This window comes from Oreochromis aureus, linkage group 12 (assembly GCF_013358895.1).
Source record: "Oreochromis aureus strain Israel breed Guangdong linkage group 12, ZZ_aureus, whole genome shotgun sequence".
NCBI classification, from domain to species: Eukaryota; Metazoa; Chordata; class Actinopteri; order Cichliformes; family Cichlidae; genus Oreochromis; species Oreochromis aureus.
The window spans coordinates 15,940,968-15,958,161 of NC_052953.1; the positions used below are offsets into that span (position 1 = coordinate 15,940,968).

The following is a 17,194-nucleotide window of genomic DNA, read 5'->3' on the forward strand; positions in this document are numbered from 1 at the left end:
TATCTGCTCGTGAACATTTTGTTTTGTTGCCTTCAGTATTTTTGCTCTCTCGTGAGGCAGCAGTGAGTTATTTGACTCTTTCTCAAGAGACGCTGATAATTCAAACCTAATCTATAGTTTGCGTTCCTTTCCTTTTTCTGGGGAAAAGCACTTCATACGGTATGATATCGAGCCTCTCCGGTGGACTGTGATGTACGCTGCAGTCGGGGGGAGAAACGCTGAGAAAACTGTACACAACATTAGAACTATCATATCTTTTTTGCTCTACAGTGTCCTTAGCAAGAGAGGCGTTGATAATTCATACTTAATATACAGTTCATGTCCCACTTTCTTTTCCATAAGAGCGGACTGGCTCCATTTTGCATTCACTAGGCTTACTGTTTTCACCGCAGGCTGTGAGTCATCTAAAGCGAGAGCTCTTTAAATGTTAAAACTATAAAGAAAAATGTCACTGCCCATAAAGTAGAAAATTGTAGCGCTTCGCAGTCGTGCTGAAAAAGACAGTTGGTATAACAGATCTTCAGGAAATTACAGCTCTGAGCACCCCTGCATGGCCTCAGTTGGGCAACACACAGTGGAAAGTCTGACATATATGGAGCTGTGTTTCTGTCTAGGACACACAAAGATGCCTCTGAATGGTTTATATGAACTGCCGTGTGTGGTCTTGCTTTATGTCTTCATGTTTCTGAGAAAATGCTGCCATCTATTGGTTCAATAAACAAAATGAACAAAAAGAACTTGGTGGTTCGCGTCAGATTCTCCATCAGCCGCTACTCTATTTTCATAATGTGCTTATATGTATATGGTACTACACGAAAGAGCATGGTGACCAGAAATACAGATGGAAGTGTAAAAACCAGGAGTCGTTTTCACAGTGAGATTTCACATCTGTGTCATCTGCAACTGCCTTCAAAATAATCTGTTATGATCGAAAACAAAGAATCTCTATCACTTTATGTGCAGCAAACAGTGCATTTTTATGTATAGACATCATGTACGCCACAAAATATTTCAGCATTAAAGAAATATCAATAAAAATTCACATTTTAAATAAATGTTTCATTTAATATTAGATTTACAACAATGCATGGATATTTGATCCCACAGCAGGGTGGTATAGCTGATGCTAAAATGCAGACATTTACAGGGCTAAGACTTTATTATGTGTCTTGGCTGAAAACAAGATTAGAGTAAATTGAAAAATTTGTTTGTATTGCGTCATATTTCTCTCTGCTGTGCCTTTTTAAAAACATATCGCCAAGCACTGGGATTCATGTTCATCTGGTGTGATGGAGGTGATTTCAGTATATTAGTGATATCTACAGTCAAAGTGTGTTCTAGACTATTTACTGGCTCACACAGTAATATGAGATATCCACTTGGGGGAGACAGAGTTGCATTTAGGTTTTGGCTGTATTGTGCCATTAATATTGCAGCTGGTAGTTGCTACGTGGAATTGCTCAGAAATTCTTGATGAAATCAGTCTTTGGTGAGCCGGGTCGTCTTGTTTGCTTTTAAACTGCCTGGTGCACCAGCTCCATGTATTTCATCTCTGCTTCCTCCCCATTCATATGTCTGCTACACAATGGCAGTAATCCGAGTTGTAACTATGATAAAAGGTTAATTTAATAAGCCTAAGTCACCTTTGACATTCTTATAACGTATTAAGAAATATGGTGCACTGATTTGATTCTCTAGTGTCTTGCAGAGGCCCTTTTGCCAGTACCAGGCCAGACTCCAGGCTGCAGTCTGGGAGGTGACAGCATGCTGTGTCCTGCCAAAAGAAACACATCCAATCTGTCAAGATTACCCCCGCTTTTTTTTTTTTTTCAAAGAGTGGAGACACAAAGATTTGATTTATTAGTTTGTTTTGCAAAGAATAGAAATGGGAAATTAAAATGTTGACAAAACTGAATCAGAGTTAAAATATGTATGAATGTGAATGCAAACAAAGCTACACTCTGTAATATCTGGTTTCCTTCGAGGTGTGGTGAACTCTATTTTCTGCTCTGCTATCTTGGATATCAATCATTTGTTTAATATAAGGCTAATATATAATGCACAAGCCTTCAGATGACATAATATTTTTTGAGATTCTTCGGGGCAGTGTTTACCGCTCTTTTATCACACTGCATTACTGCTAGACTGCATTACACTGAGTAAAGTATCTTTTCATTACTTGATTTAGTAAATAAATCTACTTATCTACTTAGTCCTTGCCATACCTTTCTTTATCGCTTTTTTGTTGCTTTAATGAAGGTGGTCGCTTGTGCTTTACGCTGAGGTGTCATATATGTGCACCACAGTGGTGTGTTGTAGTGTTTGCAGCAACTGAGTCTGTTTTTGTGCGTGATGCACTTGAGTTTTGTCTTGTAGATTGGCTTCCATTTTCTTGCTTTTGTTCCTCCAGCCACTGGTTCTTGAAAAATCTACTTGTCCCTCTCCAGCCATGTTGCCCCTGGTAACCAGGGGGAAACGCACACAGACGTCACGCGCGGCAAGGGGAAGTAATCGCTGAAAAAAGAAATGTTTTATAAAGTGTACAAGATGAGGTGTAAGAAAGGTAGCACGAGAAGAGAAACAAAAGTGTGGGCAGGAACAATGACAGCAATTACTGTATGTGAGTCTGTCAGAGGAAAACAAATAAAACATTTTTTCGCCGAGTGGCGTTCATCCCTTTTGACTGTTGTAAGGTGATGATGAATTGCGAGCCATCAACCGAAGGCCAACAGCTCTCCACTGTCATCATGGCTGGAAGTGTCTTACTGACTGCATCAGCTTGCCTGTAGTAGAGGTTGCGCTGTGATGGTGTTGAAAGGCCAAATGCCCCAACCATTACAGCTTCCAAAATGTCAAATTTTTAGCAACTAAAGGTTTTTGAAATTAATTTAAAAAAGATTTTAAAAGCCATTATTCCAAGTATGCATAGATGATGACATTTATGATGATATTTAACACACAGCAGGCTGGAGGCACTGCTAATGAGGAAACCCTCCCTGCTGTGGTTTCATTTTCCTTTTTTCATCATGTGTGAGAAGTTCACTGCTGAACCATGAGTCAGTCTATTGACCATGACTTAGTTTTGCCTTTGTCTAATTTTTGCATTGCTGTCTTAAATGTATGTTACTATCATGTCCTCTGTAAATATATGTGAAATATTATTCAAACCTGCAAAAATTAAATAGTTAGCCCATATCATGCATGTTATCAAAACATGCATCCTCTTAATTTGATCTTAAAGAAAATCTACTTTCCCTGACCTTTTTTTTGCTGTAGTTGATGCAACATTGTAACTAGCTAAAAGAAATTATTGACTGCATTCTCTGATCTTTTGGCAGCCAGTGCGCTGCTTTTGTTCATAGGGAAAGCTGATTTTAGACAGATGGATCCAAAGTGCCTGTAGTGGTCATTGGGTTGTATTTGCATGTCTGCAAGTGTTATATATGATTATTGCCAAGGTATGGTTAGAATTTATTGGAATTAGAGCCAGACTGATATATTGGCCGTCTAATGTTATCGGCCCTTGTTGGCTATATAGCAATATATGAGCATCAGCATTTACAACAGGCAATAAATGAGAATTTAACAAAGTAAAGAAAGTACAGGATAAACAGAGATAGTGTCAGGCAGAGTGTTAACAACTAATCCACAGCTTGCTATGACAATAAAAAGAGTTTATTTTTAAACCGACAGGTCATGTTGTCTTAGTAAAGATTCATAAACCTGCACATAACAAAGGTTCAGGAAATCAGCCTTTTTCGTGTGTTTTAAAGAAAAAATATGGGTCCATATGTCAGATTTTTAAATTGCTGAATATCTGTATCGGTACTGGTCTCAAAAATCCTATATTTGTTGTAATATTGTTGTAATAATAGTAATATTCAAGGTTTTTCAGCTTCAAAAGTGGTTTTCCAGAAAAGACAATGTTCTCTATTTCCCTATTTCCCAGAAATCTGTACATGTTCCAGTCTTTTTTTCTTCTGACCATAGAAAGGCTTAAACGGTCTTCTGTGGCATAGAAGTGATAATTAAAAGAAGGAATCATAAACGCGATAGATGTGCAAAAGATAATATCCGAAAATTTGACATCCCAAATGATGAAAACATTTAGTGGGTATTATAGTCAGTCTTTTGATTGTCCTTTTTGTCTAGTGGGAAAAGAACAGCATCCAAACAGCTTGAGTTTGTTAGTTTTGTATTTCCTGATTTGAAATCTTCCTCTGGGTACCATTACATACTCACGTAATAAATATCAGCTGAGCAATCAAATTTTTTTATTCCCACAGACAAAAAGAAGAAATAATAAAGTGTTCTCTTCTGTTTCCTCACAGGATTTGATTCTATTTGTGGTGGTAGAGTTAAAGCGCACGCACCCGTACGTGGAAATGTGCGCGCGCATGTGTGTGAAAGGAGGTTCTCCCACGCCTATTATTAAATAAAGTTATAAATACTGTGCCAATAAATAACAATAAATACAGTGACAACGTGGAACTAAATACCAGAGCAATGACTATCTTCCCTTTTCACTCAGTCCACTGTCCAGGACGTGGGCGAGACGTTCAGGGAACCACTGCTTTTTTCTGTTACTGTACTCTGAGGTATCATAATATATAAAAAGGAACTTTTGCTTTAGATTGTGACACTTGGCGGGACTGGATATAAAACTGGTTAGATCTTAAAGTAAAGTTTAGCAGGACTTCAAAATATGTACTAAAGTTATTGTACAAAATAATGTCAGCTGATTCTGTGATGGTCAGGTGGGAACTTTTCTGATTTTATACACAGAATGATTCAGCTGGTGGCGCTAGTCTTCTTGCTTTGCACTGCAGCCAAGATAAGCTTGGTATTGCTGCAGTTTCAGGTTAGATTGGCCCTCCAGCTCACAGAGGAGCTTGAGAAAGGCAAGAACTACTGACACCAAATGCTGCTTGTAACAGCAGCACGAGTTAGTCCAACCATTGGACCAAAGATTCCCTATAGAGAGACAGGTAAATAATGGCCGGGACTGTTACAACAGCAACCTGGAGAGCCTGCTAGTAAGGAAATACTGGATAGAAAGTGCTGGGGTGTTAGCTTCACTGCAGAATGTTATGTTCCAGAAAAGGCTGGCTTATCAATGAGAAAGCGTAGTTACAGTTATGATTGCTGGAAGTCAAACGTTTCTATTTCAGTTTATATTCTGGTTGTCTGAAAAAATGTTGATATTAGCTAAAACTTCTCTGGGAGATGTCAAATAGGTAGCCTGTGGTAGTGTTTTTGTTTTTTGTGTTTTTTTTTCTCTGGTGTCAGATGGTTTCTGCCTGGTGGTATTTGACTGTTTTTAATTTTTTAATTTGTTTTTAAAAAATGTGAGTACACTGTGTCTGCAGAACACAACTGGGCACTCCTCCAACGTGGTTGACTGGAATCATTTGCATATCCTTGCTCTCAGTCTTTGAGGAGCACCCACTCTTTTTGAAATACTAAAGCTAGTGTTGCTACAGTGTTTGTGAGTGCATGCTGGGTTCCAATTGTGCGTTTAATACTATGCTTGCAATGTTTGATATTGCAATGTATTTATATAATATTACACAGAGCATAAATTGAGCACTACTACATAGTAGTATAGTATTCTGATCAAAAATTCAAAATTATTCAGAATAATCATTATACATATTTGGAACACAGCTACATGTTCACATTGTCACTGTGAGCAATGATGCTAACACCACATTGTACCTCTACAGCGTCACTGTTGTGTAGGAATATCACACTCTATGTCTTCATAGAGTTCACATAATAGTTACAGGTGGGTCCATGAGTATTTGTACAATAGCGCAATATTTGTGATTTTGCATCTGTACACCAGCATTTTCAATCATACATTTAAGATCTGATTGTTGTAGTATTGCATTACCTGTTTAGGACTTACAGCCATTTTCTTCTATTTTCAGAGGTTTGAAAGTAGTCGACCAAGATAACATAATTTTAAATATAAGGATTGGTTTTGATACTCAGATGAAAATGCTGGAAATCTAGAATCTGTGAATGTCACCAAGTGCTGTGTTTCCTCCTTGCAGAAGCTCTGCCAGGCTTTTGGTGCAGTTGCCTTCAGATCCTTGAGAAGCTTTTTCTCATTTCTATCAGCAGTTCCACCATCAAACATTGGTGGCCACTATCAGCCATGCATGCCTGTAGAATAACATGGTCTCGACCATGTTTGACAGATGATGTGACCTGCTTTGGATCAGCTGAGCTGTTCCTTTCCTTCTCCATACTTTTCTCCTCCAATCATTCTGCTACAAATGAGTCTTTCTGTCATCTGTCCAAAGATGTTTTTTACTCCAAAACTATTCAAGCACTGTTCAGTCTAATCTAGCCTTCCTGTTCTTGAATGTAACCAGAGGTTTGAACCGTGCTGTAAAGTCGCTGTATTTTTATTCATGAAGCTTTGTGTTGTTTGTAGACTTTGACAATGATACACCGACCCCTTAAGCATGTTACTGAGATGGTTAGATGTTATTAAGGTGTAATTCTTAATCATGGAAATAATTCTGTCATTATGCACTTTGTCTTCTGTGAGCTGCCCGGGGCATTCATTCTTTTTAAGGATGTACAGATTGTTTTTGCTATCTAAAATAGATTTTTCAGCATATTTCATTTGCATTAACATCTCTCTGGCCCTCAAATTGAAAGTTAAGTGAAAAGCTATCAAATGGTAGTTTAACAACTGAAAAATCTTTGGACTAACAACAGAACAGGTCTCACCTATACTGCTTTTTAATTCTCCATTTACTTTGGAACTGTTGAAAATGGGGGACTATGTATAAAAATGGCTGAAATTCCCAAACAGTCAATATAATACTTTTGCCAAACCCTTTGAATTAAAGCAAAAAGTCAGTCACAGTGCACTTCAATCACATCTTGACTGCTTATTTTAAAATCCACTGTGGTGAGGTAAAATTACAAACTTTGTGTCATTGTTCAAAGACTTGTGCAACTAACTCTGAGTATGCCATACAAGTATAGGCTATCAACATGTAACAGCAAAAACCAAACTAATAATGCTTTTTAATTGTATATCTTTCTATTTGTATTAGGGTGATTTGAAAATCTTAAGAAGAAACATTGAAGTCGTAGCACACATGTTGTCGTAGATTTGTTGCTGGGCTAGTTAAAGCTAAAGTATATTTAAGTACTGTGGGTCACTTGGAAGAAGCTGGACATGTAAGCATAGTAGGATGAAATAGTTGACATAAGGTTTAAATGAGAATGGCTAGAAGCTTGTTGGAGGCAGTTACTAATCACTAGGCGGAGGAGGATAAAGGCTAGGTGGCTACCTATTAAATTCAGCAGACAGTACTGACAAAAATAAAACTGAGTCTGTCCTGATTGAAAGAAATCACAGCTAGTGGCAGAAGATGTTTAGCTGGTTGCAATCCTCTCCTAGTTTTTTTGTTTTTTTTCCCCTCGGGTGTGCAAATGTTAGTAAAATGGAAATGCAAATTTGTGCACATGCGCACACACAGCTGTACTCATGGGATTGTTTGCTTTTAGAGGGGATGTCCCCTGAAGCTCAGTCTGGATTGAGGGTTACTCAGTAGCAAAAGTGTGACTTAAGTGCGGTCTGCTGCATCGGGAAATGCACCCTTGCAGAGGTGCGTGCGCCTCGACTCGAGCGCAAGCATGCAAACAGCCTCAACCTCTTTCTGCTTCTCCCTCTCTCTCTTTCTCTCTGCCTCTCTCTCTCTCTCTCTCTCCCTCCATACCTCTCTGTTTTCTCTTCTCTATTGTGTACACACTCCCCATCTCTCCCTCTCGCTCTCTCTCTCAAACAGTCACACATACTCACGCTCTGCTCAGCTCTGAAGGATCAGTAGCTTATAAACTGGCTGCACTCAGCAGTCACTCTATGTAGGAAGAGGAAGAAAGGATAAATTGCTGTGACTGGATGGAACAGAATTCCTTTCTGGATTGAGTCATACTGGGCTGGGGCTTTTTAGTGAAGTGAACCACCACAGGTTCCCCGTTGGCTTTAGCCAGACAGAACCGGGCTGTTCTGTGCTCAAACCGACTGAATTATTTCTGAATTATTTCAACTCTGGCTGGCTTGGTTTCACTGGACTGTGTTGAGTTTGCCTGCAGGCCTGGGGGATAAAGGGCTGGAATGGAATTCCCTTTTTTTCTTTTTTTTTACCTCCAAGATTTTGCATCACGCCCTCCCTCTCTCCTGCTTTCGTGCTGCGCTCATCTTCTCCTTTGCACTTTCACAGCAGATATTCAGTGTTGCAGAGCAGACAAAGGCAGCAGCTCTCAGTCCTGTTCTTGTGCTTGCTCCTTTAAAGACAAAAAAGGAGTGGGGGATTTTTCTTCTATTTCCCCTCGCTTTTGCACAGAGGGAGCTGCTATCGTGACAAATTACCTGCAGAGCTTTTTGTAGTTTGTTATCCACAGGATTTTTGGATGTCATTTCTTTTTTTCCGCCTGCTTTTTTTTCTTCTTTTTTTTTTGCTCTGCACATTGCTAAACTCTGACTGTGACAAAGGAGCGGCACATATTTAACCTGTGTTTATTGCATTACCTCTGATTTATCTCGGCTGCCTTCACTATTCATTCATTTGGCTGGTGGTGGTGCTTTTTGTGGTGAAGCCGGGGTAGGCATGGCCCAGCAGGCAGGCATGGGGGTGACCCACCAGGACACCCTGGCAGTGCCCCCCATGCCGAAACACTCCGGCCTGAACGAAGACCTGGTGAAGATCCTGCGGGAGAACCTGCTGCAGCCGGAGAGGCCGCGAGGACACCGGCGATCGCCCTCCTCCATCTCCCCCCGCCTTTCTCCGCGCAACTCGCCGCGACTGCTTCGCCGCATGTTGCTCAACAACAACATCCACAAACAGAGGCGCTTCACTGTTGCACATACATGGTGAGGGCTAAACAGACAGGTGTTCAGTGTGCTGGCGGCTGTAGATGTGGAGCTGATAAATGGGAGGCTGATAAAGGGAATGTGTCTTGTTTGTTTTTTTATCAGACAACATGTGGTCTAAACCACACCCGTGGCAAACTTTCAAGGTCGGAACTGTGTTTGTTGAGCGCTGTGTGCGCGGTGGGAGGCGGCAGTGTGATAAGCCATTTGTGTAATTAAACTTTGTTTGCGGTTCGACTTGAATGCTTTTCCTCTTGCAGAAATGCCAGGTATGTGTGTGAGCGAATCACCCTGCTAGCTTTTCTTCACGTCTAAACCCTCTTCCCACCTTTAGATAATGAGCTCTTGTCTGCCTTTTCCTCACTGTAGCGCTTATCCCCCTCTTCTTCCTGTGTATGCCTCTTACCCATTCTTACTTCTCTTTTTCCCCAGTGTCCCTCTGCATTATGCATCCCTCCCATCCGCCTCCCTGCACTGTTGCTGCTTTTATCTCTCTGCGATGTATAGTCATGCAATATGTCACAAGATAAACCCCAAAGCTGCCTGTCTTGTTAGGTAGTCAAGGCAGGAGAAGCCATCCATCTCTGTTTATTCCCTCCTGCTGTGGGTTTCTCTGCACACCTGCCTGCCTCCCTGCAGTTTTTGACTATTAATTAGTCTTCTCTTCCTGGCTGTCTATCAGCCTCTGTTGCATTCACCTCATCCCTTCCCTTCAAGTCGTTTCCAGTCTCCAGCCTCTCTCTCCCATTGCGCCTTTTCGCCTCCTCCCCACTCTCATTGTTTCTCCCCCTTAATCAATTTCACCCCCTCCGCTACACCCCGTCCCCTCCTCCTCCGCCTCACCCTCTCCATTTTTTACGACTCATCTCTCTTCTTTCTCTTCCCTCTCCATTTTTCTTCCATTTTTCTCCTGCCTCTTTTCTTCTTTCTTTTTCAGAATGTCTTCTGTCCCACTTCCTCTACTCTCAATCTCTTCAGTGATTTGTCTCCCTTCTGGCATTTGGATCTGGCTCATGATCAAAAACTCATATTCTTATAAAGAAAATCACATATCAGGATTTTTTTACTCCCCGATCTGTTATTTATTTTGCCCTTTGATTCTACGTCAAGGTGTGTTTTATCCAGTCTTCTGCCTTTCGCTCTCCCTTTATACTCTTTTGATTTTTATCGTCATTTTTTTCTTTTTCTCTAATTTATAAATCTGCCATTATTGGGCATTTGTCTTGTGCCCTCTCTTCTTTTTCTTTGCTCCTTGTAGCCGATGGCACAAATACCTGATAAAAGATGTACAGTATCTCATGGCTTCTTGCTATTTTAGTGCAGCCTCCTGCGTGTTTGTACCATTTAAATTTTGTGAATTAATTATCCATGTGCAGATTCATACACTTTCTGCGTGTGCACATGCAAATGTGGGTGTCTGTATGTGATTATTAATTAAGCTTATGTAACATTCGACACCATCTCTCCCGAGTGCCACTCTAAAAAGGAAGCTATTTCTCGCTCTTCCATATTAAGAAGCAGAAATGTGTTTATTCTTGGATTGGATTTTCCTTTTTTTCCTCATTTTTTCTAAATGACGCTCAGTCTTGTGGGGCAAATCGGCTCGATTTCCTAGAAAGGTATATATCTTTAACAGGTGAAAGTACGAGAGGTGCAAAAAGAAAGGAAGTGACACTGGTGGCGTGATGAGTCATTTATTATAGATGAGAAAATAGCAACGATGTTTAAAAAACCCATCATGACGAGTTAGCTGTTCTATTTTTGGTGACTGTCGCTCAGCTGATTTTCTTACTTTGCTTAAGATGTATATGGAAAAAGTCTTATTGGATTGTCATGCCCGGATCTATCAGGAATTACTGCACTCTTATTATTAAGGAAGAGGAATTGTGAGAGTATTTTTTATTGTTATTGGAACATCCCATAAAAAGACCAGTATTGTCTGCGCAGCCACACCCTGATAGAAATAATGTCTCCTGCAATCTAATAAATATTGAATACCCATAAAATAACCACAAGCCTGAGAGATGGTCATGCAACATCCACAAATAGATGTACTCTCCTGAGACTGATAAAAGAAACGCAGAAGTGTTTCAGCTTAAACTGCACAAAAAATGTGGATTATGACACAGAGGAGTAGAGTCAGGTTGTGGCTTAAGTTATAGTATTTTTTATTTCATCTTTGGTTCATTTCTTATGGGGGATTTTTATTATTTATTACATCTCATCCATCTATTTTTTCCAATCCATCCATCCTTTTTTTTGCTTATCCAGTTCAGGATACCAGTGGGGCCTAACCTATCCCATCATAGGGCGAGAGGTGAGGTACTCCCTGGGCAGATTGCCAGTCTAACACATAGAGACAAACAAGCATTCATGCTCACAATGTAGAATCACCAGTTAACCAAACATGGATGTGTTTGAACTTTGGGAGGAGGTCAGAAAACCTGGTGGGAACCCATGCAAGCACAGGGAGAATATGCAAACTCTGCACAGACAGCCACAGCTGGGTGGTGGATTTGAACTCAGGACATTTTGCTGTAAGACATCATAGAGCTGTTTTTATGTGTCTGTGTCTTTGAATAAAACACTTTTAAAATTCATAATTGATGTTTGAAGAAGCTCTGCAATGGATTGGCCATTACAAAGACTCTCTGCCTTTGACAGTTGGGTTACCTGCAACCTGAGTAGGGTAATTAGGATGGATAGATGGATGAATGAATGTTTAATTAGTTTTTTTCTTTCACCTGATCCTGCTGAAGAAAACATCTCTGTCCTCGAAATGGAGAGACCAAACATGTTTGCTTCAGGGTGACTGTATGGATCTGTGAAGTGTGTATTTGGTTAGACACTGGTATTTGGATCATGACATTTGGGGTGAGAGAAGAACAAGAGCATGAAAGAAGAATGGCCACTTAATAACTAACTTGTTGGTCATGTACCTGTGTTGTGTCTTGACATTTGAAAAAAGGCAGCAGACAGAATATCAGACAGAGATAAAGAGAGTGTGGGAGGAAAGCAGAAGAATGGCTGTTTGTGTGTGCATGTGCGAGCCAGGGAACGGGAGAGAAACAATTTGTTTCTAAGAGGGAGACACCATAAAATGGCTGTGAGCGGTCCGGAGGTTGACAACTGCAGTGTAATTTACTCCAATCACCTCCTCATTGTTTTACAGCTGCAGGGAATCACAGACCACTGTGGTGTAAATCTGGTGACATACACAGTCCTCCGTGGCGCCACTCCACACTTCATTAACAAGACAATCCTCCTCCACGGGCCGATTGGTATGATGTACAGCGTCGCTGTTCTTAGGGACTCGACATTGTGAAAACCATTCACAAATTGTTTTACAGTCACTTTGAGAACACTTTAGAGAATGTATCCCAAATGCTGATTGGCTTCTTTGTGCTGAATGAATTTGATTGGCGTAATTATTTGCAAAGACATAAAAAAGGTATTACGGGGGATTTTATGGAATTTAATGGTTTACAGAGTTCCTCGAAAAAAGGGTTTGGCCTCATTATATGGCGACACTTTTAAAGTCCCAGTTCATGGGAAGATACAGCGATGATATAATAGAATTTTGAAAGAAGTAAATATTTGAGCTGGATTTCATTTAGCTGAGAGGATTTTAAGTAGAGTGCGGTAGTTCTTATTTAATTGTTGCCGGCATTATCGCAACCTAAGCAGCAGGAGTACCTCCAACAGCAGCAGACGCATTAGTGTGGCTTTCTTTATGGAATTAGGTGGTATCTACAAAATGGGGTGTGCTGACAACAGACTTAAGACTCAGATTGGCACTGTGCCCTGCAATAAAGGGATATATTACTTTGAGAGCCACCAGAGTCGGTTGGTTGGGATTGGTTTAACGGGAGAGCAGTTGCCAAATTAAATGTATGTGGGGTTTTTTTGTGGGTTTTTTTGTTACATACGGACACATTGATCACCAAAAGGCAACCGCATCTCTACCAATTTGGTCGCGCGATACAGCGTGACCAGAGGTTAATCGCTTTCAAGAGTCACGTCCCATGTCCTGACACTGCGCTTGCAGACCCCCGCGATGGCTATGGTTGAAATGTGCCTGTGCTCTCTCTGAGGTGCTCGTCGATATCCCCTCTCAGCTCTTCTGCTGAAGAGTGCACACAAAGGGAGCGTCGAATGGTGTGCTCTCACCTTCGAGTGACAGACACACTCACGACTCAGTTTTTTTTTTTTTTTGCATTCTCTCCACCAGAATATCTCTGATGATATCCTGTTTTCAACTTTCCTCCTCACTGACCCTGAGGTATTTTTAATGCTGTTGCACAACACCGTCTGATGCTGCATTGCAACAGTGTAAGTGTCTCTTTATGTAAGAGGAGAGTGGGGTTTCAGCGAGGGGAGAACAGGTGGCTTCAGCTGGTGGTGCTGATGCCGGGGCTTCTTCCCCTGACTGAGTGGTCCGACTGCGGGGGTTTAGGTGGGGATAGCGGTTGGACGGTTGAGGAGAGATGGATGTCGAATTGATGGATGCGTGATTGATGTGTGGATAAATGCGGTAAGGGTGGTATGGAGGGAGGGAGGCAAGGTAGAAGAGAGGAAGAGCGTGGGAGTAGAGGACCTGAAGCTAAACACAGTGGTGCTAATCTAGGCAGAGCATGACTCTCTTCACTTCTCACTTGGTTATATCATCTCTCTTTGTATGTCTGTCTTGCTTTCTCTCCCTCGCTATTTATTATTTATTTATTTACTTTTTCATTTTTATCTTAACGCGGCTGACAAACTTCCTACAGTAATTGTTGGTCAAGGTTTCACTTTTTTGTTCACAACTTATCCGTACAGCTTAACAGCCTCATGACTCAGAGTTGGCGATGGTTGGAGTCTAACAAAACACGCATTTCTTTTTTAAAGAATTAGTTTGACAGTAGCTCCAGCTAGTCAGTGCTTCAGGCGTGAAACCTTCAATTTTTTGTTTCGTGTCGATAAAACAACACCCTGTATAATGTGTTATGTAAGACGCGCTGGTAGGCAGATATGCTGAGGCGCAGTATCTAGCTAATGGCAGTAGTTTTATATTTACTATACAGACATGAGAGATGCATCGCTCCTGTGAGCCAGTTCTGCCAGAAAATGGATACGTGAAAGCATATTTCTCAAAAACGAACACGTTAATTTAGCAAAGTTTTCAAACGCGAGGTTGGTCATGCTTGATTTGTTGTGGATATTAATGCTAAAATCATCTGTTTACTATCTGAAATAACATCAAAGCAAACTGCAGATAATGTGACATCCTCTGAGTTTTGCTCCTTTTCCTTGTCTGGCATGATAATATCCAATTCATGCTCTACACATTCCTAACAAATTTTGTTTTAAGGATGTAGCTTCTACCTTCGATTCGTTTTTTAGCTTGCAGCTTTCATCCTGCTGTGCAGTAAGACGGATTCTACAGGTTTTATCAGCCCAAACACCGCTCCCCTCCCAGGAGAATAGAGCGCCTGTGATTTGCATACATATGAGCATTTGAGCAATGCTGCTGTGGCTACTCTGCTAACAGTCTTGGCTGCACGACACATCGGCACAGTGCAGGCTTTTCATTTCATCACCAGTCAGGTTTAGAACAATCAATAGCATGTACACGACTTTGCATGGATTCACACAAACGTACACAAATAGATACGCACACGCTTATTCTGTGTCATTCTCTCACTGTCAGAGATTAGACAGGACCCCGGTTATATGACTCAGCTTTGACTTTGTATTCGGAGGTAGTGGCCGAGTCAGTGTTGGCTGAGATGAATAAGAAACCTAAGATTATATAACTGTGTGACAGAGAGAGACTGTGAAAGAGGCAACCATAAGTACGGCACAGAGTAATAAAGAAAGTGTATTTTTTTTACATTTTATACACTGTATTTCATAACTTACCAGAAATAATATTTTACTAATGAAATGCCCTCTAGAACAGCAGTAATCCCATCATCCAATTTCCTATACAGTTTTAGAACATAACTGCATTGTTTGAGAAATTATTAATACATCAGTGGCTCATTGCCTCAGTATAAATAGAATTGGTCATGCTACACTCTGTGCTATCAGCTGACCTGGAGTAACTGCAGAGTGGCCATTCATTAAACAGATTACAGGAAGGCTTTTCGGCAAAGTGACCTTTACCTATAACCACCTACCTCACTTGCTGCTGAACACGTAATACAAATGTTCTTAAAAAATGTAATTTTGTATCAGGAATCACCGCTTTATGAAATGCCAAATTAGTATTCAAAGAGATCTTTTGAGGCTACAAAATAAATTCTAGTCAGGTAATCCGAGTCGGACTACCTGATCTTGGGTCAGGTACAGGTTGAACTGTATAATTTAGTTTTATGATCAACATGAATACTTGCCGAGAGGATGTGATAAAGTAGAAAGTGATACACTGGGAGAATTGCAATAATAATAATTAGAGTTTAGTCTGGATTTTTTTCGGCCCCACGTGTGGGGAATGCAGCCGATGCAGGTTAAGGTATGGATGACCAAAGGAAACCCAGGATGTGAAACTAACATCAATAAAGGGCTTTTTTGAATGGAAAGTAAACAAAAGGAATTTGCTGATGCTATCGTGCTGACCATTATTTCACAGAAACTGAAATTGAATTCTTGTTTTATAGTTGATGATTTATTGTGGGAAGCAAACTGTTTTCAGCTTCTGAAATGGGGCGTGTCAGTGAAAGGTTTGACAGCCACCATAGCGTAACTCTAATTATTTACTTAAGGCTGAAGTTGATGGCTCAGTCATACAAGAGTGAAAATAGGGTGGCAAAAAGAGTTGTTGCCTGTGGGTTACATTTAATTTTTTTTCTCATTTTATAACTGATTGGAAGTTGTTGCAGTGACCAATCGGTCACCCAACCTCAATCTCTGGGTGACCACCTTCAATCGCAAGATGATTGCATAGATCGCTTTGTGGGAAGCAGCCTGTCTCCAAACAATCCAAGTCAGTCCACGTCCAAGTCAGACTGACTGCAGTCTCTCTCAGGCAGATTGTCAAAGGCTTGTAAAAAAATCGCCAACTTATTTATAAACAAAGACAGATTGCCGGCACGTTCCGATTAGTCACAGTTAGTCTTCACCAGTGAGTGCAATTTGTCTGCAGTGCGTTGTTTTACAGCAGGAGACTTGACATGACTGGTTATATTTCCATGTAATAGCAAGGTTGTTGAGCGCCTATATTTTTTCAGTTAAATTATTGTCCTGCAGCATCTGCATCACTATCTGTGGTGGGATTTCTGTTCCAAATCTGTGATCTGGACTTTGAAGTGACTAATGTGAATTTCTGTTCAATATCATTTTCTTTCATTTTGCTGATTTTCTGCAATTAGTCAAAAAAAGAAAGAAAAAAGAAAAATGGTGTGCTTAACTTCAAACAATTAAATAATCAAAATGCCAAATTGTTAATATTGACTTTGAAACTCGAATTTCAAAATGACGTTATATGTAATTTAATGTATTCAATATTCCATGGCAATAATAAAAAAAGCACATGTGTTTCCTCAACGTTTCTGATACATGTGTGAGCATAACCTGCAATAAAGCACCAACTGGACCTAATTTGTGACGGTCAAAGGCGGCAACAATCATATTAACAAAAGTAGACTGTCAAAGTATTTTAAAAGCAAAAATGTTAAATTATCTTTCTTCTGGAAGTTTTGCTAATTTTAGCTGTTTCAGTAATCACTGTACTGTCACAAACAGATTGGATGTAACTGCCCCATTCATTTGGAAACAGACTGACTCTTATTGCTGTTTAGCACTCAAAGCTGCTTAGAAGATAGCAAATGATTGAGAATGCTTGCAGGGCTGGTCCCCATTTAAAGACAGTGAGATCACAAGTTCATTGCCCCCAGTCGCAGTCACAAACCACCTCTTGCAGTTTTTTAAATATTGAAATAAGTGGATGTTTCTATATTTGTCCACCTGAGCCTGTCCAAGCTTCTGAGAGTTCACTTTCCATGTTTTTTACATTAAGCCAGAATTCAGTGCCAGCATTAATAAGGTTCACATCTATTACATGTAAAATTTCTATCACGGCTCTGAAAACCAAAAGAGACTGACACGGCCACAGATTCTGCTTGCTGATGTGTATTTTCAGCCGTTAAAAGTCATGATGCCACCCAGGCTAAACATTATAATTTCCCTGAAGCACAGTGATCCATCTGACAGTTAGCCGCAGGTCTACAGTGATCCGTAATGAAGGGGGGGTTATGTGCATATTGATAATTATTTGAATCCAACAGGTCCAGACACATGAAGGTGTTTTAG

General features: G+C 40.4%; 1 protein-coding gene across 4 annotated transcripts in view; it reads left to right on the forward strand.

The window, feature by feature from the left end:
• pde4d (phosphodiesterase 4D, cAMP-specific) overlaps nucleotides 1-17,194 on the forward strand; it is a 197,396-nt gene that overhangs the window by 91,163 nt on the left and 89,039 nt on the right. Inside the window, exon 1 of one of the 4 annotated variants that reach the window (XM_039620666.1) lies at nucleotides 8,609-8,902. The exons of the other annotated variants lie outside the window; for them this stretch is intronic. Within the exon in view, the coding sequence (XP_039476600.1) occupies nucleotides 8,640-8,902 (263 nt within the window). The 5' untranslated portion in view covers nucleotides 8,609-8,639. Of the gene's footprint in view, nucleotides 1-8,608; nucleotides 8,903-17,194 lie in introns of those variants that run through there. 4 annotated transcript variants of the gene reach the window in all.